Below are 24,875 nucleotides of genomic sequence, written 5' to 3'. Positions count from 1 at the left end.
TCAAGAATTACGAGACTAACACATATAATATAAGGGATTAGTGACTGTCCTTTACAAGGACATAGATAAATTAGATCGGGTGGATAATGCAGTTAGATTATATGGATATTTGAAATGAAGCCTTAATACTAATACATCTATAATATAAGGGATTAGTGACTGTTGTTTACAAGAATATAAAAGTATGTTATTTTAATTAAAATTATAATTTTATGATAAGAGAGAGAATTACACAATAAAAATTATAATATAAAAAAGTGAGAATTTTTTAATTTAAATATTAAATTAAAACAATCATTTTAACTAAAATGATTTTCTTTTAAAAGGATAAATATTTTTCGCATAATTTAAAATATTATATAATACGTGAGAGATTATTATTAATTTGACAAGATTTGGAAAAAAAAAATATCATATGTCATGATTTCTAAATTTTATTTTTATTTTTATTTTGAAATGTTACAGTTTAAATTCGGTACTAGATTCAGCATAACATTTTTGGTCAGTGGTCACATAATAAAAGAATGTGAGTTTACGTAACAAAACGTTTATAACATAGGTTATGGTGTGACAAGACGTCTTATACCAGACTCGACAATGAAAATTTTATCATTAAATTTTCGATAAGTATTTAGCTTTATTTTTGAAAAACAAAAAAATTGAACACTGTGATAGAAAATCTCATTCATGATAATACTATAGATATAATATGTAATTTCTCGTTTTAAGATTTAAGTTTGACAAAGATTTTGAGTTATAGTAAATAATTAATAATTTTAAGTATGAACGTAAGATCTTGATTTATGATTTATTTAATTTTTTGGTACATTAATTTGTGATTTGTTTCTTTATGTTGAGATGATTATGTCAAGGACTGTGAGATGTTTATTTATAGGGAAATATTATGGTGATACGGGACGCATGAGGTACACGTTTGAAAAGTATTAGCTATATGTCATTTATCAAATATTGTTCTAGAGGGAGACAGCTTGATTCCATGATGAATAGAAGCTTGCAAGAATAACTAAGGAAATATGATAAAAGTCATCCTGATTCATTGCCTTTATCATGGCTTTTGATTTTGAATGTATCAAATGATCACAGCATCATACCCCTATAATTCTGTTCAGATGGCATCTAATCATGATATTGATTTTATGAGTTTTTTAATATTGCATTTAATTTATTGGTTCTTCATTTTTGTTGTTGGTACATATGAAAAAATTACAGCAAATATATTTATACTAGGATATGAAATTGAATCCTGAAATAAAAAAATAAAATAAAATTCAGGATACAAACAGAATTTTAGTGAAAATAAGTATTTGCAATAACGGCAGAGCTATTAAAACCTTAATTTATTTGTAATTATTTTTACAATCATATGTAAAAGGTTTTGATATAATCTTACATGAACTTAAATATAAATAAAAAAGTGTATTTCAAAATATTAAAATCTGAAAAAATTAATATTTGATTTGATCTATTGCCAAGTGTAAAATTTGTTTGTATTACCGAATAATTATATTCTATCAAATCACAGTGAAATTTTGATTATCACGTTAGTTATCCAAAATTTTACAGTATAAAATTACAGTATGATAATAAATTAAAAATGATATGCATATACGTTATTTATTTAAATAAAAGGCAGCTCATATTTTTATTTTTATTTTGACATAATCTAGAAGTATCTTCATTCAACCTTCTCTGGTCATCTTATCCTCGGGGTACGGCCCCGTAGGTTAGCCTCTCATTTGAACAGCGGGTTCATTAAACTTCGCTTCCGGATGAAGAACGAGACTAATCTCTCATTCGAGGAAGAAAATACATACTCTGAAAGTAAATAATAAATAAATAAATATCTGAATGATAATAAATATTTTCTGAAAGTAAAAATGCTTAGTTGCTATAATGGTTTATATTTTTAATGGTGTAAAATATTTTCTAAAATAATAAATAGATTTTAAATTAGTTGCAAGAATGATAAATTTTTCTGATAATAAATATACCCATTCCCTTACTAGCAAAAAAAATAAAATAAATCTTCATGAAATGAATGAGTTTTCATTTGTTTTAAAAATAACAGGCATGATTATTCAAAGACCAGTTTGGATAAGCATGATGGCCGACCAAATCACCGAACCATAAATAGATGAAAGTTTTTTTTTTTTTTTTCTCCTTAGTGACATAAGACAATACGACACGTGAAGGTCATTATAAAGTGGAATTGTCATTTGTGTATGCATTTTGTTATAACTTTTAATAATTATTATGGTAATGTTGGCCCAATTAGGCAGACCATATAATTTAAGAAGAATGTTTGAATTCTTTGTTATTTTATTCTTTTAAATAATGTTACAGAAATGATTTGATCTCGGTATACTGAATTGGATTTGAAATTAAACAATGTATAATTGGAATTAAACCTTTCGATTCAAATTACCTTATTTCATGTTTATGTTAAAACTAAAATTCTGATTCTGGATCTAATATAAGTAATTGAGAAATAATTAGTTTTATGATATTTTAATTCTTAGCTGGGATAGTATATACTTCATGACTCAATTGAAAAAAAAATAACACAAATGGCACATATGGTTTATTCAGTCGGCATTAAATCTATTGAGATTTGGAATCTTTTGTGATAAATAATACACTGGAAATTCCTATTTAAAATTATCCAAAAAAATTATATTTCTTTTATTTCATGAAGGTTCACTTATTTTGATTTTTATGCAATTACAATTTAAAGTACTGAAAAATATTAAAAAAAAAATTATTATTTATTTTGTATATAGACCGTAATTACTTCTTTGAGAATAGTTGGCCCTGGTTTATCCAACAAACTTCAACTCTTTGAGTGGGGTAATGTGACTAATTCTGAGTTAGGATTTAGTCACAGTTAAAATTCGTTTGCCTTTTCCAAAGATGTGTTCTTACATATTTTAAAAAGAATTTTATTAATCTCATGTTAAAGGAGATTATAAGTTATCTCGTGTCATAGAGACAAACTTGTGGGCTCAACCACCTGAAAAAACAAGAAAGAAAAGAAAAGAAAAAAATGACACAATTATCGAATGATGTGTAGGAGAGATAACATATCTATAACATGAAAATAGTTTTTTCCTTTTAAAAACCATTATATGAATATATTTTGAACAACTATTGTCTATTATCTCTCACAATTATAATTACGGACATTGATTATATCATCAACAACAACCTCTAACCTAAACTAATTCGACATACTTAATATAATAATATCTTTGGACATTATTGGTGGCAACAGTTATGGTACAAATATGCATGTCTGCATCCTTCGTTGCTAATCATATTATTGATAGTAACCTCTATTATGGAAAATAATAACGATGAGGATTGCCCCCTCTTACTAGGATTAATTAATTGTTATTCTTCAAAACATATTTCATCATATTAGGGATCATATCTAACTGAGTGATATAATCGAATTATTATACAATATCATCTAAATATTCTTTCTTTTTTTTTAATACAAGGACAAGAATTGCATCGTCTTATAAAAGGTAAGTTATTTTAATTATGCAAATCACATCTTATCATATTAGGGACCTTTTTTTGATTTTGTAAATATTACATCTTAATTATTCTATGGACGTAATATTTTTATATTTCATTTTTTTTTTTACTTGTTTTAAACATCAAGAATAAAATTATTAAACAACTACCGTGCAGCTCAGTTGGTAACTTGACACTGAGTTAGTGGAGTTGGATATGTGTTCGATTCCCGCTAAATGCATTCTTTGGGAGGGGGCTGAACCTTTAGCCATCACTGTTCCCTCGCACTCCAGATTAGTCTCATAGCCGGCTCAAAGAGTCGAAGCTCGTGGGGATACCGGAGGGAGCCAACTCGTCTCAAAGAGATAATTAGAGTTGGGTTACTCCAAAAAAAAAAATATTAAACAACTTAAACTATGGTAAATTTGAAACTATATTTAGAATCTCAAACATAATTATAGAAAATACTGCACGGATAATAATAAATATAAGACTTGTTAAATTTACATTCATACAAATTAATCATTCCCGTCTCTCTCTATATATAGTGTAACTTATAATCAACAATAACTTGAATTCCAATTTAAGCATATCTTTTTGCCCCACGTCCTCAGCCAGTAAAACTGTTATCCCACATAATTCATATATGGGTTTTATGTTTATCATTTAACATAATATAACTTCACTTTCCTACACACACATTAAAGATGTGGGGTCCACATATTTTTTTTCTCTTTCATCATTCCACTTTCTCTCTCCCTTTTGATGTGAGAGTTGGAAACAACACTTACATTATGTTACATAACACTAATAAAACCCTTCGTATATATGCAAACAAATAAAATTAAGTTCACGGACTTTAAGGGAACACAAACAAAATAAAATCGAAATATTTTACCGCATATACTAAATATAAAATTATTTAGATTTATTATACAATAATAAAAAATTACACAATCAAATAGTTACATATTCTTATCTGGCTTTTTGACTCTTTTGTCTTTCATTAAATAATTAATAACCATTCTGTCTCTTATCCATAACTATCTATCAATCTGTCCCTTTTTAATTGATTAATTTGAAGATTTAATCGATTAAAAGGTCAAAATAGACAAAAATGATTGACTTGAAGATTTAATCGATTAAATCTTCAAGTTAATCGATTAAACCTTTATATCAACTTGTCACAACAACCTAACATTCCTTTTAGAATTCGATGATTTCCAGGAGTATCATTGCTTTTCTTCCTTCTTCCCCTATAAATAGTGAATTTGAATTAATGTTTGATCTGATAAATGAACCTTCACTACAGGTTTCCTCCATCTGCTGCTACTGTTAGTTCGTCGCTTCTCTTGGGTATATGTGGCCTTCCAGACACCATTTTTAGGGTCAGCCCTTTCATCTTTCAAAACTTAAAATGTATATTTTTTGTCTGATTCTAAGTGATTCAGTGAGTGAGTTGCATCATTTTTTTTTTCTTTTTTTTGTAGGATGCTGTGGAAATGGCTTTGGGTGATTCTGAGTGTTACCACCTTGAAAATCCTAACGCAAGATTGACGTGTTTCTTTAACAAGGTATTTCTTTTTGCTCATAGTTCATTACATTACATCCAAACAAAACCAATTGATCATGTAAGACTAGTTGAAGCTGTGAATCCTTGTCCTTTTTTTTTTGTAATTGTTAAAGAAGCATACAGAAATCATTTAAGTGGAATATGCTCATGCGTTTTTGTTGTAAATCTGCTTCTGGATTTCTAAAAGGAATGTTTGGTTTTTGTGACAAGTTGATATGAAGATTTAATAGATTAACTTAATGATTTAATCGATTAAATCTTCAAGTCAATCATTTTTATCTATTTTGACCATTTAAACGATTAAATTTGTAAGTTAATCTATTAAAGAAGGACAAATTGATAGATGGTTCTGAGTAAGGGGCAAAATGATTATTAATTATTTAATGAAGGGCAAAAGGGTCAAAAAGCCATAATAAATTCATAATTAAGTTAAATTATATTGCAGTAATTGACGTTTATTATGAATAATGCTTTTGTTAAAACTCTGATAGTAACAATGAATAAAATTAAAATGTTAACAAATTATTTTTTCAAATCAATATTTGTCAAAAATATATTTCATTTTATTTGTTTGTTCAATTCTATGAAAAGTAATTTTCGTGTACCAAATATGTGTTAAGAGCATATTTCTTGTCTCTTTAATGTAGAATGTAGGTGTGACCAGAAACTTTAATAAGGATGAAGTTCGGTCAGGCAAGTGGTCACGGGCAACTGACAAGTTGGTGGTGAGGTTTGTGGGTTGATTGGCTGCTCAGGTTGGGTTGTAATTGACAATCAGTTTTCATCATATATATATATAGTATTCTATCTTATCCTATTAATTTTTGGTTCTCATCAATTTATATATTTTTCTGTCTTCACAAATTGAGAAACGATAATGGTATTTTTACCTTTTTTTTAAAAAAAAAATTATCAAATAAATGACAAGTTTATTGTATTTAGAATTTATTATAGAAGAGGATCATTTTGTGGTTAAGAATGGCAGGGAAATTGGAATATTCATTGGGTGGGTGCTGAATGGTGAGGCGTGAAGATATGCTTTAGGTGGCTCTTATGTGTAACACATTCGCATTGGCCATCATCACGCCGTCAGTGTCGATTTTTAAAACAAGTTAATAATTGATAAGATTAACTACTCATATAAATTCATATTATTTTATAATAATTTTGAACTTTAATTCTATTTAATTAAAATTTACTCTATAGAATCCTTTTCATTTAAATTTGAAAAACTTAGTATTTTTATTATTTATCAAATGAATTAGTCATCTTTATAATTACATATTATTTAATAATTATTCTTTAATGTTTACCAAACATAATAATTATTATTATTATTAAACGAAAAAAAGGATAGAATAAGAAAAAGTTAAACAAAAAAAATGTTTAATTTTAATTTTTTTTGTCAAAATCAGTATATATCAAAATTAGTTTTCATAAGAATTATATTTTAAAATTTAAAATTTTTAAGCACATTATATTTTAAATCTTACTACTTTACACGTAAAGGTTTAATTTTTAAAAATTTCCAAATAGTGTCGCAGAATTTTTTTTAAACTCTTTTAGGATTCTTTTTTCCTATATCACTAAGTGCACATTATATCAGTTAACATATAGTAAGAAGAGAGATGATACTACTTACAAAATTAAGACAGTGATGAAATAGAGGAAATCAGCAGGAGCAGTTAATAATTTTTCTCTATTAATTTCTTTCAACTTCAAGAAATTGGGTCACCCTAATGTGAATGATGCTCATACCTTTGCCGAAAATGAAAGCAATTCCGATTCAATCATCGATGGGCGAAGGATAATGATTCTTACTCATGATTTTAAATTTGAGTAATAATATATACAATACAAACAGATTTTCGCCTGACTCATTCATTATTTTTATAAACTATTTTTTTGGAAATATTTTAATAATAATAATTAAATGTAAGTTTAAACATCTTAAACAATTAAGATGTTATAATCATTTTACGTATTTATCCAACTATCATTAAAGTTTGAATGCAATCAAATCAGTTCTGTACAAATCTCGTATATTTATACGATTTTGTTAAAAGAACTATGACTTTTTGGAAAAAGTTAATAACCTTAAAATAATGTGACAAAGATATAACTCTTTGCCAATTTACCTAGTTCCTTTTGAGTTTTGTAATTTCTTATTTTTCACTTATTTTATTTTGGGAAAACTTCAAAAACCTCTTACAAATTTTCTCAAAATCACTTATTCCTCTTCGAAATTTTTAATCATTTATCCCCTACTTAAAATTTCTTTATCACTTACCCCCTAATTTGATTTTCCATATAAAATTTTGTTGACAGAGTTAAATTTTTTAAAAAATACCAAAATTATCCTTAATAGAAAAAATATATAATTTCCTCACAAACACAATTTTAGACGAACTCACGGAATGTTTTCTTTAAGGTAGCCTTGTTAGAATTAGTAATTATTAAAATTATTTCCTGCAAATACCTTTGCTATTAAACACCGCACTCATAATCGTTGGTGCCATTGTTCAAATAAAATGATTAAAAAGATATCATCTCAGCAAGTTTAGATCTTCCCTTTTCTATTATAAGCGTTTATGCTATTATATGACTAACAAATCTGACTTTATAAATTTATTCAAAGCTGGACTTTATTTTGCTTGCACAACAATTGAAAAGCTTTACGTTCTGTGTTTCATATATGCCTTACTTTTCTCTTAATCATATGATATTACCAAGCAAACATGCAGAAGTTGATATTTCGTTATTTTATGTCTCGTTGAGAGTAGAGGGAGGATTCAATCGTTGATTTACATTCATGTCTGTCTTACGTGAGTTTGTCTAAAAATGTGTTTGTGAGGAAATTATGTTTTTCTTTGTTCTATTAAGGGTAATTTTGGTACATTTTAAAAAATTCAACTCTGTTTACGAAACTTTGGATGGAAAATCAAATTAGGGGTAAGTGATAAAGAAATTTTAAGTAGGGGATAAATAATTAAAAAAATTGGAGATGGGGTTAAGTGATTTTGAAGAAACTTGTAGGTTTTTTTTTTGAAGTTTTTCTTTTATTTTTGTATTTTACATTTTTGAAAAAACAAATGAAACATAGATTTTATTCCACATAAAGGGCACAAAGCATAACTCTTTTCAATTTGGATATAAATAATTAGAATCTCAGTTTAACAGCAAGTAGATGGTAGTTTTCTAAAACACATAAAATATTTTGGGTATTCAATGTCAAGAATTTTTTTTAAATACGGTAGTACTATGACTTGATCTGCAAGTAGCTGAAACTTTAATCGTAGAGTGGATCTTACTGGAATGTATTTTCTATTATTATCCGACTTTTTCTAAAAAAAGAGGGAGAAATAGTTATAGTCAAATAGAATCCAAAAGCATCGTCAAATATGAGCTAACTCAACTCATGAAGCAAAGTAACTAACCAAGGAGCCTGGTGACTCCAAAATAACTTTAATGGCTGATTTTCAGAAAGTGTGGAAGCATTTCACCTGTCCATAAACGTGTGTGTGTGTGTTTTTTTTTTACATATTAACGAGTTTTAGAATGAAAAAACGAATGTTATTTACATACTTATTTTTTATATTATTTTTAAATAATTAAACGGGAAAAATATGTTTTGACACATACGAGGTGAGGTTTGTCAATTTTTTTCATTAACATTCCTTCCTAATTATTTTAATTTAAACGAACTTTTAAGAACACAATTAACATAATGGGCTTCAGCTACAGTACCTCTAGACCTACTTAATGTAATAGTCTGCCAAATATCTAGGTTTGGCCCTTGTACACGTGGGTCTGCTGTTGCCTGGGCTTGCTGCCTTATATTGGGCCACATCATTATATGGAAAGTTAAAGTTAAGAGTCCAAAACAATGATTCCCCTTTTAGCAAGTCAAGTGATTAATAAAGCAAGTAACAAAGAAAAAACTATAACTGCTTCCGTGTCAATGTATCATTAATTTGGAAATATAGCGGTGGTGTTATACTCTGCTTTCGTGCCACTAATATTACGATGACCCTTTATTTGTGAATAATTGGTCAACAGTAAGATGAAAATGATAATTATTCATTTATGTTATCTACTCCGTTTTTTCCTCACATGCCAAAAAACGAACATATAGTACTTTTCACTTCCTATATATTTTTTCTCTGCTTGTCCTTCCGATTACACTATCACCAAGTTATTGTTATATATCCTTTGGTTCAGGTGCAGGTGTCAGTATCTGCAGCAGCTTCGGAAGTTCACTACCATATAAAAGTAGTTAGTAGATAGAGAAGCTGTTAGAGTGTGTGTTAGTTTGTCATTTCAGTTTTGTTAATTAATTATTGCTGCCAAACCAACTAATCAAAGATGATGGTATTCAAAACAAACAGAAGAAATCCTTGATCAAACAATTTATAGTACAAATCTCTACGAAATATGAAACTAATTATTTGAAAGAAACGGAAAAGATCAGAGAGATAGATCAAGCTACACGAGGTGTAATTTTCATGACCCACCGGTGACGCTTCCATTAAAGATTTCAATGGTGTCGCCCTGACAAACATGGTGCCAGCGGAAAGACTTATCATCATCCATAACAATCTGCTTGTAAATGAAAAAGTAACCTTCTTGTGGAAGATGAAATTGAAGCCTCTGGTGCAACTTCTGCAACTCATTCCTTAACTCTCCCACATTGTCCGAAGCATTCACTTCCACCTGTATCTTCTTTGTCCCGCTCTTAGGCAACACCATCAGCTTCAACTTCTTTGACCCTCCTCCTCCGCAGCTTCCCCCACCGCCGCCGCCACCGGATGAAGCTGTGGGCCATGTTCTAAAACTCACGTCGATCTCGGTGTAATCCGAAATGTTGCAATCTCGCAACAACTGATGATCATGCAGTTCGGTATCTGTTCCATGCAAAAGCAACCTGTTGACTGGCTTGGCTTGCATGCGCTGAATCCTCTCCTTCAGCCTCAGGACGGTGTCGTTTAAGTCCACTTCATGAGAAATGTGCGATGTTGAGGAAGCTGTTGAGACGTTGATCAGGAGGTGAATCTTAGTGGGCGGAGAAAACTCCTCGGTCTTGACCTTGTCAGCGGCAGCGGCGGCGGCATCGTCTGGGGCTACAAGGACCTGAATGCGGGAGTTATGAAAGATTTCGCACTTCCAAATGTCCCCGTCGTCTGGGAGAACTTGGCCATTGAAGATGAGAGTTTGCTTGGAAACTGGAATGCCATGATACTTTTCCACCGTCTCTTTCATCTCCATTACAGTGTCGAAGAAGCCCACTTCAATGGAGAACGACTCCCCTCTTTGCACCTCAAAATTTACATCCATGTTGAATTGATGGAAGACTGAAATGACTACACTGTCTAAAGTTTAAACGAACTAGTTATTTACAAAGTCTACGTCAGTAACAGAATCTCGATATTCCCGATTTCTAACTGATTTTATTTTTATTTTGGAGATTCCGGAAAGTAAACAAATCACTATATTCTCTAACTCCCAAGTCGAAATGACTCGTTCAATTCCATAGAAATTCAAATCTTTGTTTGCTCATTTTTCAATGGTAAACAGGAAATAGAAATTGTTTACCTGTTTACTAATTTTCTATTATTGGTGGTTACTGTAGAGGTGAAAGTGGATTAGATTTCGTTGGACCAAGTATTATCTTGAATTTTTCCTGAATTTTTTTTTTTAATTTGGCCTTATTCAAGCTTGATTATATTTTTTTTAAAAATAACTACATGAATCTAACAAACACGTACATGATTATTCAAGCTTGATTATATTTTTTTAAAAAATAACTACATGAATCTAACAAACACGTACATGATGCTTGTAGTAAGTATAACCTCTCCCAAAAACCTTTTAATATATTCATATACACAATCTAATCTAACATGTTGAGATGTTGGTTTCTACTGCATAAGAAATAAAGTCAAATTTCTATTAAAATATAATCAAATATAATTAAGTTATAAATAATTGCAATTGATTAAATTTATATATTTTATTTTTCTTCAAGGTATACTCATTCTATTTTATTTTATTTAAAATAAATAGTATATAATATAGGTCGGCCTGTAGGCCTATAGGTCAGGCCTTGTGAAAGTGGCCCTACAGCCTTTTTATTAAACAAATTTTTTTCAAGACACAAGTCCGGTCTATTATATAAAATATATTATATCATGTCTGACCTGACGTAAGCCGAGCCGTAGGCCCTATACGTCGGCCCGACCCAATTTCACCAACAGTGCTCTTGCAATTGGTCATACTTACAGAGCAAGAGCTCTTTCAAACTCAACAAAATGCTTAAAGAATCGCACAAAAACAATGTTTGTGAAATATGCAAGTAGAGAATATCAAATGGAGAAAAAAAAAAAAGGTGATCAAAACTTTTTCGGAAAATTTGTACATGTAAAATTAGTACGATTGTTATAACACATGCATCCGTTCTCGGGTTTTTATCATACAAAAGCAGTTTTTCAAAAATATAAAAAAAATATTAAAATAATTAAAAAATAAATTTATTTTATCCAAATAATGTATTTAAATTCGCATTTAAGGGGTGCATTTAAAAACTGCGCATGAAATGAGGGAGCATTTAAGCATTGGATAAATTGGTATTTAACAAATAGAAATTAGTCACGATTATTTTGCCATTATAACTAACTTTCATTCCACATGCTGACTAGTTATGTATGATGTGAGTTCATGACTAATTTTACATGACTTAATAAAAATTAGACACAATTGTATAATCGACGTAATATAACCGCGGCTAATTTATCATAATTCCAAAAAGAGACACAAAGAACAAGAACAATTTCATTCATATATTTCTGTTATGCCCTTCTCAAAGTAAGGGACTAACTATATTAGTGAGTAACCCACACCTTAGGCCACGTTGCTTGCTACAGCAACTACACAATTAGGTAGTGAGGCCATGTTACTTGCTACAACAACTACACAATCAAGTATCATTATCTCGGGTTCACAATATTACACTGGTCCATCTACTTATTAGTACTGAAGTCTTTGACCCACGAAGGAGCTCCAGCTATTCTCCTCTGCTTGGACCTATCAGACACTAAGAAGGTTACGTAAGTTTACAAAAAAAAAAGGTTACGTAAAATCTTTTTTAATTCATTCCTTACGGGGCGCTTGATAGAGTAGTTATTTTTTTTATCAGGAATAAAATTTGTCAGGAACATGGTGAGAAAAATTTATTGTTGGATATGATAAGAAAAGATGTTTCGTTTGCCAAAATTTATTGCCGAGAAAGATAAGAAAAAGTGTGTTGGCTGTGGACAAATTTTTTTACCATATCTTGGATGACAATGTTTTATAAAAATATCATGTGGAAAATATGTTTCCCAGCAAAAAAAATTTGCCATCCAATGTTTTATAAAATTTTACTGCTTACTGTCATGAGAACGCTGATGTCCATTCCTTCTACACGTGGCTAACGAATTATGATGTGGTGTTAGTTTGTATTTAACTAGTTATGTTATATTATACTTTTGGAACTCTGTACGTGATGTTCATTTTCAATTTAATTAGTTATTTTACGATTTTTTTTTTTGAAAAAAAATTGATCTCCATACGTGAGATCATTCCCATTCTAATATTTACAATTGTGATAAGTTACACGAAAATCCAATGTTAATGAGGTATTAAAATATTAAAAATAAATAAATAAGAACCAAGACACACGGTTAAAAGTTGCATCACCTGTCCTATTCCAATTAGGAGCGATAACCGCGTATTAAAGGAAAAAAAAAAAACCATATTTATACTTAAGCTAACCCTCAGGGTTTGTGCTCTACGTTTACATAGGAATACCATGTATTTTATTTAAGGGAAAAAAGTTTCCGATGTTACTTTAGATAACTTTATCTAATGTTCATCAAAACGATGTCGTTTTGGGGTTGAAAAATTTAAAAATTAGAGTGATAAAGACTATTATAACCCTGAAATAAATTAAAATTACAAAAATACCATGATTTCCGTCCTAAAACGACGTCGTTTTGATGAACATTAGATCAAGTTATCTAAAGTAACATCAGAAAAAACAAACCCTTTTATTTAATATAATATAGTTTGTTCGGTCTTGGAGACAGATATGTCTAATCCAATAGATTAGTAAGTTTTTTTTGGATGTAGGTGCTCTCTCTAAGGTATTTATGAGTTAGATATCATTGAGTTTAACAGATCACTATCCACTAAAAGTAAAGAATAGCGTTCGCTAAATGGGTGGTGTAAGAGAGAATAATTATAATTGTAGGATTTATCTCCTATTTATAGAGTTTAACTGTGAGTATTATTGATTCTGGACTCTCTGTGTTTCTTCCGGCCCAAGTCCATATTTAATATTGTCGTATTAGGATTAATATCTTTGATGAATATCCTCATTTAATTATATCAGATTTATATCTGTATAGCCTCTTGTTAGACCTGATAGCAAATGAGCTTCATATATGAATCTATAATATAGTTATATAGAGAAATCATAATTATATAAAAATAAATTAATGATAATAATTTTATAATTACCTATTCTAATATTTTTTTTCTCTTTCTTGGTTACTATTTATATTTCACTATATGGTTATGATTTTTCAACATAACCATGTAATATTCAATCTACTTCTGTATATATATTTTAAGTCGATTTAATCTATGGGTAAGTTTTTGATGTAAAACCCATGGTTCAACATGCGCTTCAGAACTAGTTTCTAGGGCTTTGTTTGATTACTGTTTTTAAAAATAATTTTTTAATTTTCAGAACAAAAAACAAAAAAACTTGTTTGGTAAGACCTGTTTTGTAAAAAAAGTTTTAAAAACTGTAATTATTTTTTTTGTTTTTAGAATCAAATTTAGAGAACATGTCTGAGTTGTTTTTGTTTTTTATTTTAGTTTTTAACTTTAAAACAAAAAAAACACAAAAAATAACTGTTTCAATAATTATTCTACAAAATAATTTTAAGAAAAAAAAACCAAAACACAGGATTTTGATGAAAGCATAGCACTCCGAAAGTGATTTGCTAGCCATCTTTTACTGCTCTTTCCCGAACATACTACGAAACATCTTTTTCATCAAGTCAGCTGATGCTCGATGATAATTTTAGGTTTTTCAAAAAAAATTGATTTTTTTGTTGATGATAATTTTAGAAAAGTTTGCTAGCCATCTTTTCTTGCTCCTTCCTGGAACATACTACGAAACATCCATTTTATCGTGGGAGGGCGTTCCTCTTGATGCTCCCAAGTCTCAAAAAACTAAACGAAACGCACTTAATTTTTTTTATTAATTTAATTCTAGTTAAGGGTATGCAAAAACAAATAAAAATAATACAATTGATCTGGTTTTTAAAATATAATTCATTAATTGAATTGGTTTTTTCTCTCTCTATTCTTTTAGTTATTTATTTTCTGTCTTTTTACCTTTTATTTATTTATTTCTTTATTCTTTTATGCATTTTTCTCTCTTATTTATTTTTCTTTTTAATTTCTAGTATTATTTATATTTTTAAAACTTTAACTTTTTTATTTGGTTTTAGTTCAAAAACCAAGTCTAAACTTGTTTTTAAAAACTAATTCTGAGAAAATTCATAAGTAAGCCATTTTATTTTTCCAAAATATATTTATTATTTTTAATTTAGTTGAGGTCGACAAATAAAATCGAACCGCACTGAATTACACCCCCTTAATTTCAGGAAAGAGATGATAGGTAATTTTTTTTTTATTAATTATGTGATCTTAAAATTTTTTAATATAACTATTTATATAGTTAGTCAATTATGGTTGACTCGGGGTCATCGTTGACGTGTAGTAATGATATTTAGATCTGGCAGAGGCATCAATCAGCAATTCCGAGAGCAAAACCATTTCAAGCATCCTTTCATTTGTGCTATTTCTCAGATCTGAAAATGGTTGATGCGTTGCTTAATACAGTGATTGATAGCATAAAATCTTTGGCACAGGATCAGCTTGCAACGTTTTTGGGTGTTCATCAACATACCCGAAAGCTAACTGGACATCTCACTGCAATCCATGCTGTACTCCAAGATGCTGAGGAAATGAGAATGACAAGCCATGGCCATGCCGTTAAGGTTTGGCTGCAGAAGCTCACTGATGCTGCTCATGTTCTCGACGACATATTGGACCATTGTTCAATCCAGTCCAACAGACAAAATTCACACACAACGTGCTTAACCCCTTTCCATCCTAACAACGTTCTGTTTCGTTGGCATGTTGGTAAGAGGATGAAAGATATCACCCAAAGATTTCATGATATTGATGAAGAAAGGCGCTTGTTTGAATTTCGTGCTGGGAGAGTTGTGGGGACCCAAAGCCAACCTCAAGTTGAAGAATGGCGTCAAACTAGCTCTGCCTTCACTGAACCCAAATTATATGGAAGAGACAAAGACGCAGAGCAGATTGTGGAGTTTCTTCTCAGCCATACCACCAACAACACTGAAGGCCTCTCAATCTATCCCATTGTTGGTTTGGGTGGACTTGGAAAAACAACTCTTGTACAACAGGTCTTCAATGATGAAAGGGTAACCACACATTTTGACTTGAAAATATGGGTTTGTATTTCTGATGATTTCAGTATCAACAGAATTATGCTATCTATCATAGAATCTATCACCGGAAAAAACCCCAACCTCTTGACTTTAGAAGCACTGCAAAAAGAAGTTCGAGAACTGTTGCAGAGCAAAAGATATTTACTTGTTTTGGACGATGTGTGGAATGAAGACCAAGACAAATGGAACAAGTTGAAGGAGTATATGTTGCAGTGTGCAAGGGGAGCAAAAGGTGCTTCAATTTTGGTCACTACTCGACTTGAGAATGTTGCCAACATCGTGAGAACAGTCTCTGTTCATTACTTGTCATCTTTATCAGAGGATGACAATTGGTCATTGTTCCAACATCATGCATTTGGACCAGATAAGGAAGGGCCTGCAGAGCTTGTATCAATAGGCAAGGAAATTGCGAAAAAATGTGCCGGTTTGCCTCTTGCAGCCAAAGCACTGGGAGGCCTTTTGCATTTTAAAAGTCAGAAAAGTCAATGGCTTAGTGTAAAGGAGAAAATACCCCATGATAATATCATCATGGCTGTTTTGCAACTGAGCTACTTTAATTTGAAGTTATCATTGAGGAGATGCTTTTCTTTTTGTGCCATCTTCCCCAAAGATAAAAAAATCTCGAAGGAAGATCTAATTCATCTCTGGATGGCAAATGGATTTATTTCATCGAGAGGAAGTTTGGAGGTGGAGGATGTTGGTTATGAGGCGTGGAATGAATTGTACCAGAGATCATTTTTCCAAGATGTCCAGATTGATGCATTCAGTCAAATTACAAGTTTCAAGATGCATGATCTCGTTCATGATCTTGCCCAGTCTATTATGGGTGAGGAATGTGTGGTTTGTGAGCCTGCAATGTTGACCAAATTGTCAAGTAGAGTCCACCATATAAGTTGCTTAAAATCTGATGATGATAAGCATCCACGATTCAAGTTGAACATGGGTGCCTTCAAGAAATTTGAATCATTGCGGACTTTTCTTCAGTCTAAATATCCATCATCGCCAAATGCCTGGGTGTTGCCATCAGTCCATTCTCTCCGAGCATTATCTACAAGCTCTTCTCAACTCTCGGCACTCAAGAATTTAATACATTTAAGGTATTTGAACATTCATCGCAGTGCCATCTCAACGTTGCCTAATTCTATTTGCGAATTACAGAAATTGCAAATATTGAAACTGAAAAATTGCCGAAAGCTTTCTTGTTTGTCCAAAGACTTGACACGATTACAAGAACTCAGACATCTTGTGATTGAAGGCTGTGATTCATTAGTAGCGATGCCTCCCAATATGGGGAAGTTAAGCTGTCTGAGAACATTGAGCACTTTCATTGTGGGTTCGAAGGTAGGGTTTGGCTTAGATGAGTTACATGGCTTACAACTGGGAGGCGAGCTACATATCAGAGGTCTTGAGAATGTCTCCAATGAATGGGATGCTAAAGAAGCCATTTTGATTGATAAAAATGACCTAAATCACTTATCTTTGCAATGGGGTAGCAATAATGCTAATTCAGAGGGTACCATTAATGCTGAGCACGAGAGAGTACTTGAAGCCCTTCAGCCTCCCTCAAATCTCAAGAGTTTTAAGATGAGGGCATACATGGGGGCACAACTGCCCAGTTGGATGAGAAATACCTCATTTCTCGAAGGCTTGGTTGATGTTACACTCTTCGACTGCAACAACTGTCAGCGGCTTCCTCCATTTGGTAAATTCCCGCATTTAAAATCTCTTTACCTATATGGAATGAAAGATTTGAAATACATAGATGATGACTCGTACAATGTTGTGGAGGAGAAGGCTTTTCCATCCTTAAACATACTGAGTTTGTCGAATTTACCAAATGTGGAGAGCCTGATGAGAGATGAAGGAGTAGAGATGTTCCCACGTCTTTCCAAATTGAGAATTTCGGAAGTCCCCAACCTTAAATTGCCATGCATTCCTTCTGTTGAGTCCCTTTACTATGGTTCCCTTGCAGACGCGACTTCCTTCCCAGAAGGGATTTTGAGGAATTTGCGTAGTCTTAATACACTGCGTATTAAGGGTTTATACAAACTCAAGGCATTGCCCGACGAACTCGGCAGCCTCAGTGCATTACAACAACTAGACATTTCTTACTGTCCTGAACTTGAGTGTTTTCCAGAGCATGTGTTGCAAGGTCTGACTTCTCTTCGATCTCTGCATATTTGGTTTTGTGAAAAATTGAAATCTTTGTCTGAAGGAGTGGGACACCTAACTTGTCTTGAGAGCCTCGAAATCTTGCGATGTCCAGAGCTGGTGAGTCTACCCAGCAATATGAACCAGCTAATTGCTCTTCGTCGCGTGATGATCAAGGGCAGCACATTACCAGAAGGCTTAGAACGTATCCCCTCCCTACAAAGTTTGTATGTACGGGGAGATCATGGGCTAGTTTCGTTGCCTGACTGGTTGGGAGACATTACTTCTCTTCAAGAACTAGTAATCGTTGGATGTACGGAGTTGAGGTCACTACCAAATAGCTTTCAACACCTCACCAACTTGCATACATTATATATTGAGGGTAGCCCTAACCTGGAGAAGAGGTGCGAGAGGGGAACAGGGGAAGATTGGCAAAACATAGCCACGTCCCACAAATCGAATTCGAAGGACGTCCATCTTCAGAAGATAGCTCATGTTGTGGTAACTTCATTTTTGTAGTATTGCTAATTCTGAGCCCGAGAGAGTAATTGAAGCCCCTGAGCCTCCCTCAAATCTCAAGAGTTTTGGGATGGAGGGATACATGGGAATACAATTGCCAAGTTGGATGAGAAATACCTCATTTTTCGCAGGCTTAGTTGATGTTAAACTCTCCAAATGCAAAAATTGTCAGCGGCTTCCTCCACTTGGTAAATTCCCACATTTAAAAACTCTCTTTGTATCGAGAATCCAAGATGTGATGTACATGGATGATGATTTGTATGATGGTGTGGGGGAGAAGGCTTTTCCATCCTTAAAAAAACTCACTTTGCGGCAGTTGCCAAATTTGGAGAGGATGATGAGAGATGAAGGAGTAGAGATGCTCCCACGTCTTTGCGAATTAAGAATTTCTGGCGTTCCCAAGTTTAAATCGCCATGGTTTCCATCTGTTGAGCACCCTTATGCTGATGACATTGGAGACGTTGCACGTGAGCTATGTTTTGTGGTAATTTATTAATGTTTTCTTTCTTTTTCTGTTTCCCTTAATGTGTACCTTACATGTTATGTTATATTCAGTCTTTTGCACAGTGTGTATGGTGATATTTAATGTATTTGACCATTATGTGCAGAGGGTATCCAATTGGCATGGAAGAAGATCTGTAAGTTAAAGGATACAGCTTGCGATAAACGCATGTAGGCAAAACTCATGTCTGCTCCTGTCATCGCCATGTGTTTCAAGAATCCTATGCTATATGCCAAAAAATGGTGAGCACTGCGTAGCATATCTCTTTTTTCTCAAAAATCAATGTAAAAATGGTGTATTGAAAAGCAGAATTCTATACTTGGACATGATAAAGGTATAGCAAAGCAGATTTCTAAATTTCTTCCCGTTATTCATGTGATGAACCAATAAAATTTTCCTTCATTTTTCGTTGGTTTCAAACAATCGCCTGTTATTCTGTGTGGCTGTGACATAACATTTTTTCTTCTCAAAAAATCTATAGAATCACTTAACTGAAGAGATGGTGTATTGAAATGTTTATTTTTCTTGTTTCATTATCTAACAATACAATGTAAAAATGATGCGAAAAATATTATGGCTTGAAAACCCAATTCCTTCGATTCTTATCACACCAAGAGGGGCACAAGTTGAGCCATCAGATATAGACTTATTAAGGACACAAACATAACAGCTGTAGAACAAAAAATTGTTCTGATGCACTGTTGATGGAAAACAGATTAAGAGGGGAGGGGTTTATGAGAAAAAGATAGGGCGAAACCTTGTGCGACACAAGTTTTGATGGACTAAGAGAAGTACTGCTAACCAGTGCTACAAAATTATGCACATAGAAATGGTAATGGAGCTGAGAGAAACAACAATTTTGGCTCGAGAATGAAGCTAAAACCGGGGCTTACATTTCATGCCATAGTCCATAGATCAACTCATTAGGTTATATGGCTCGTTGTTATTCCAACAACACAACAAATACAGAGCAACAGTTTCACTTGCAATCATCCACTCCATCTATAACAACTTCCGTCACTATCTTAAGATAAACACAATCTGTATAATACGACATTGAATTATAAATGATCTTAGAGAATTAATCTAATTATAAATGATCTTAGAGAATTAAAAGTACCCAATATCAATACAAAACGTCGTATTATTCTCTTGTAAGGAATTCCAATTCATGTATAAATAGCATATCATATGCTTTCTGTGGGATTTTAAACTTACAGTTCTTCACTTGGATATTGCACAACAAAAAATTAGATAAACGAGAAAGGTACCTGATACATTTGATGCCATATAAAGAAAGAATATATCTATATGAATAATTTCTATATAACTTAACAAAATCAGATTATTGAGTTACCAATTCTTCATTTGATAAATTTGAGCTTGACTGATTCCTGGCTTCTATATTATAGAATGAATAGTCAATCTTTGTTGAGAGTGGCTCTGAATTCGTTTCTCTTAGCTTCTACTTCTGGAATTACGATTCTAGCCACCCCCCCTCATCACCGCACAGGCTCTAGAGTTTGTCATCTTGAACCTTTGTTGGATGACTGCCATAGCTTTTTCTGGCATATCAATATCTTCTCTTTCTCAACGCCATATTCAGTGTTTTCTTTACGACATGCCCATCGCATACCCTTGGCAATAGTTGCAATGGCATCCACAAAATAACTAGACTCTCGAATGATAGCATGGCCACCAGGCCTTAAAATTCGGTCCATTTCCAACAACACATACTTCATTTCACATCTGCAATGTAACAACCATTGTCAGAGCAATCCGGGAATATATTCTAAAATTAAAATTTAAAGCAAGTAAATATTATTTATGTGACTAAACTAATACCAAACTAGAAAGCATATTCATGACACATGAGAGTAAATGAGTTGACATACCTTTGGCTCTCCGCAGTGAAGAGTCCATCGAGATGAAGAAGGTCATAAGTTCGAGGATATGTTGAAAAAGCTTCACACCTACCAAATAATAAAATTCAAATCAAATACCGTACCATATGATATGAGACAAATACATACACATTCATAAAAATACAGAACCTTATGGTTCATATTTAAAATTTCAAAAATTACCAGTCATGGAAGGTTCCAATGAGGCCTCGATCATATACCACGGGGAGTGTATTGGGACCATAAGATGAGACTACATTCATGACCCACAAGGGATCATTGATCAAGGACGCAGCAAAACCTCCATATAATGTGTTCATGTCCATCACATTTCTTATCTTCTCAGTCCCAAGTTCAGGCAGCAACTTCTTGTAGTGCTGAACGCGCTTTTTCCACTTACCATTATCATGACCGAAAGCACTAGTACTCGTACCATGAACCGATGTAATCCGTTCAGGGGTAGCATGTAAACGTTCAGGCCACTTAGACATGTATGTGAGAGCTGATTTCTTATACTTAGGATCTGGAACCACAAAGCAAGCACGAAGTGGAGTGTACCATGCTGAATCTGGTTCAAGGCTGTCATCACACTTTGGTGGATAGGTATCTCTGGCGAGTTTATCATAGCAATTGTTATCTTTAGCCTTCTGCCATACAGCAATGTCATCCTTTTTGTTATACAATTTAAAGCACATTGAGGTGAGCAAGTCCTGCAACTTTTCGTAGTCTGATCTTTGTTCTTCGATGGTTGTGTTCCATCCACGCCACCTACGCTCATAGTTTACTGGTGGACCAGACAAAACCCAAAATCCTCCGGGGCGAAGAATACGGTGTATTTCAAGGAGATAAATTCCACCTAAAAGCAATATCCTCATTGGTTAATGAATGAATTTAGAGTGAACTTCTCAGCTCTAAGAAGAAAGAGATCAACAGAAAGCTGTTAACTAGTCATCTAAGCAGCAAAAGTATAACGCAATTGTACTTATCAGTGCGTATTGTATTCCGTCTTATCAATGATCACTTATCAGGCTTGGGAAAAATAACTCATAAACAGTGCTTTATTATAAGCTAATAAGAACGAATCACATGTCCTTTGCAACATGTGTGAAACACAAAAGTTTGAGCAGCTTCATGTTGGTAAAGTTCATGACGAAGTTTCAAAATCTATTGAAGAATTACCAAATTCTGTCCATGGGATAAGGCATCTAGAGCAATGAGCCATATCAAAGGAGTTTGATGGGAAAGGAAGTCTCTGAGTAGAAATGACGCCAAGAACTGCAGGGATACCACGCTCCAAAGCAAATTGAACCTGAGCTTCATGGTTATCTCTTGGGGCAAGAGAAACTGTAAGAATCCCACGATCCAACAAGTCACCACCCCAGCTAGCAACCTAAAATAAATCAGAGTTATGTTGGATTAATCGATGCAACTCCTTTATCCATCACATTATTGAAATTTGTAACTGAAATTAATGAGTATTAACTATTAAAATATATTCACATGGCAGTCAGAAACCAGCAGGTGTAGATGAACTAGTAATTGATGCATAAGAAGTGTTGAGAATTGCAATGTGCATTGCCATTGGCTTAGATAAATGCCAAAGAAAAATGAAGATACAAGTAAAACTCACCCCACAACCAGTATCAATGGCAGTTCGCACAGTCCCATCTTTCATTTCTGGGATCAGGTCTTGCATTAAATCAACATATTCACCAACACCATTGGGGAACATAGTACCCCCACCTGGAAAGAGGAATTTCTCCCCTTCCTTTAACAACCAATGCTGATTAGACTTCTGCTTGTTAATCCAATCATATGGCACATTCCTGACATTAGATGTACCAGAAAAGTTGAAAAAGTGAACAACATAGAAATCAGTTGCAAGCAACTTAAATTAATCCAACCTTTTGTTGCTTAACTTAAATAAAGTATATATATTATACCTGTACCAACATTCATCTCTACTCTTTGGCCATCTGATTGGAGGTTTGTATCCATCTGGGGGAGGAACTAAGCATTCTTTCTTCTCAAAAATTGGAGGGCAATGGCGTTCCAACAAAGTAAGCCTATAGGTGCCATACTTTCTCCATCTCTGTAAAATTATGCATGCTCAATCAACAACAAAACACTCTTCTACAAAATCTTACTGCATCAGTAAATGGACTATTGTTAATACCTTCGGATCTGTGCATGGGGTGTAGTCCTGATAATCAATGCCGCATTCAGGGAAACTGATGGGCTTAATTTGCAGAGAACCTGAAGATTGCTTAGTAGGTCCAAGAGTCTTCTGAATGGTATTGATGACAACCCCATTCTTCCCAGAATGAAATATTCCACCCAGATAGAAAGAAAGACCACATAGAGCAATAACCGTGAATCCCAAAGTGAGAGCCCTGTTATTGTTTGGCAGGTTGATCGGTTTTCCGTCTTTATGCTTCATGGTCCAAGAAATATTCCACTAACTATCTGCAGAAACGCAAACATACTAAACTTCAGTGCACTGCAACTATGCCACTTCCTCCATCAACTCATGTATACATTTTTTATTTCTTAAAAAAAAAAGTGTGTCAGGAATCATCATTCTTCAATCATAGGTAAAGAAAAAGGACACCTGGATCTTACAAAAGCCACTCAAATTACCCCTATAATAAGAATTAGAATCAATAATTATGGCCTCATTCAACTTAACAAAACGAAGGGCCAGCCTGGCTCAGCGGTAAGCTTGCTTACCGTGGTGTTCCAGGTCAGGGGTTCGACTCGGCCCCCCTGCAAAGCAGGGGTGAGACTTGACTCAAATTTCCCTTCTCCAGACACTCACGGAGTGAGTCTTGAACTGGGTCAGCCTTTTTTATTCAACTTAACAAAACCACTTGATCTGAATTACCATACCCTCCCAGTTCAATTTCCACCATCTAACTAAAAGGATAAGGCCACAACAATTCAGATCACACCACTGGCAAAAGCAACGAGAACCAAGGAATCAATAACCAATAAAATATAAAAACAAAAAACACAGTTTGATTAATTGTAACTAGAACACGCACAACAATATTGACAACTAGCACAGGACTCCCAACCAGATCAACCTGACATAAAAGACACAAATTCCCATGACAGATTCAATTTTGGGAAAATAAAAAAAAATGGCAAAGAGGAAAAGGAGATTGATGATTAAATTCCAGCTGGTTAATACTCAACATGGACCACTAAAACGACATGAGCCAAGGTAAAGTGTAGATAAATGAAATCTGATACTACCACCGACACTAACTACTTTCCGTTCCGTGTCACATGGTTTTTTACGATGTTCACATGACAATGGGGCCCAACAATAATCTGGTTCCACCGTCCTTGTGAGGACCCCTTCCAACCCTTCTTCACTCACACAAAAAAAGGTAAAAGGAACCACTGGATCTAACACCATGCTGTCCTATATTCCCATACGAGAAAAAGGAAAAGAGCATCGCGTATTGTTAATGTCAACATTTCTTGACATATACGAAAAGTGCTTATGCCACATCAAGCATTTGTCAGTGATTCCCGATCGAATGTGTTTTGTTATGAACCAACACCAATGGCAATGCGAGTGTGAACACCGAAAAGAGCAAAGACAATACCATATAACAACGTTACTCAGAAACACATAATTTACTGATTTCTCATCGAAATGCTTGTGATTCAGAGCATGAAGAAGGAAAACCAGAATTCTTTGATAAAAAAAAAGAAGGATCTTTTTCAGCAATCTTGGAACCCCATCTCGAGTTTGATTCAAAAATTGGAAAAAGATTAAAACTTGGAAGATAACACACGGAATAAGCACTCCACACTCACATCAAGATATAGCGAAAAAAAAAAAAAACAGAGACAACAGAAAATGATGACATTCAAATCCAAAGAGATCTGGCAGAAGATGAAGATAGAAGAGATCAAGTAGAAAAGGTAATGAAAGAAAGAAAGAGAAAGATTGAACGAGAGAGGGTACGTACCCTTGTTCTCTGTTTGTCTCTGACTCTGACTCTGTCTCAGAAAGTGAAGAGGTAAAAGGGGCGTTGATGCCTAAAACATTGATACGGAAAGTGAGCGAGAGAGGAAGAAGA

At 33.1% G+C, this 24,875-nt stretch overlaps 3 protein-coding genes across 3 annotated transcripts; 1 reads left to right on the top strand and 2 right to left on the bottom strand.

The window, feature by feature from the left end:
* Positions 1–9,616: 9,616 nt before the first annotated feature.
* LOC133309342 (ubiquitin domain-containing protein 7SL RNA1-like) lies at positions 9,617–10,447 on the bottom strand. The gene has a single exon (XM_061510103.1). The coding sequence runs from the start codon at positions 10,445–10,447 to the stop codon at positions 9,617–9,619; it is 831 nt and encodes a 276-aa protein (XP_061366087.1).
* A 4,595-nt stretch (positions 10,448–15,042) lies between these two features.
* On the top strand, positions 15,043–18,372 carry LOC133309345 (putative disease resistance protein RGA3). The gene has a single exon (XM_061510109.1). It carries the CDS (start codon positions 15,043–15,045, stop codon positions 18,370–18,372), a length of 3,330 nt encoding a protein of 1,109 aa, XP_061366093.1.
* Positions 18,373–19,999: 1,627 nt separating this feature from the next.
* On the bottom strand, positions 20,000–24,875 carry LOC133309352 (probable methyltransferase PMT21). Its single transcript, XM_061510119.1, has 8 exons — positions 24,765–24,875; positions 22,955–23,244; positions 22,722–22,870; positions 22,409–22,604; positions 21,958–22,168; positions 20,962–21,634; positions 20,770–20,847; positions 20,000–20,623 (listed from the first exon to the last, which is right to left on the bottom strand). The coding sequence occupies exons 2-8, from the start codon at positions 23,216–23,218 to the stop codon at positions 20,401–20,403; spliced, it is 1,794 nt and encodes a 597-aa protein (XP_061366103.1). The 5' UTR covers positions 23,219–23,244; positions 24,765–24,875; the 3' UTR covers positions 20,000–20,400.

The sequence above is a fragment of the Gastrolobium bilobum genome, unplaced genomic scaffold (assembly GCF_033153095.1).
Source record: "Gastrolobium bilobum isolate Gb01-03AN ecotype WA unplaced genomic scaffold, APGP_CSIRO_Gbil_v1 utg86886, whole genome shotgun sequence".
NCBI lineage: Eukaryota > Viridiplantae > Streptophyta > Magnoliopsida > Fabales > Fabaceae > Gastrolobium > Gastrolobium bilobum.
This window is presented reverse-complemented; position numbering and strand designations above follow the sequence as displayed.

Bases quoted from the DNA above. Each gene is read 5' to 3' on its own strand.
- LOC133309342 (XM_061510103.1), bottom strand. From the start codon at position 10,447: ATGGATGTAAATTTTGAGGTGCAAAGAGGGGAGTCGTTCTCCATTGAA.
- LOC133309345 (XM_061510109.1), top strand. From the start codon at position 15,043: ATGGTTGATGCGTTGCTTAATACAGTGATTGATAGCATAAAATCTTTG.
- LOC133309352 (XM_061510119.1), bottom strand. From the start codon at position 23,218: ATGAAGCATAAAGACGGAAAACCGATCAACCTGCCAAACAATAACAGG. The intron at 22,605-22,721 runs GTATAATATATA...ATCTAATGTCAG, and splicing joins AGAGATGAATGTTGGTACAG to GAATGTGCCATATGATTGGA. The intron at 20,848-20,961 runs GTAATTTTTGAA...ATTATTTGGTAG, and splicing joins ATTGGAACCTTCCATGACTG to GTGTGAAGCTTTTTCAACAT.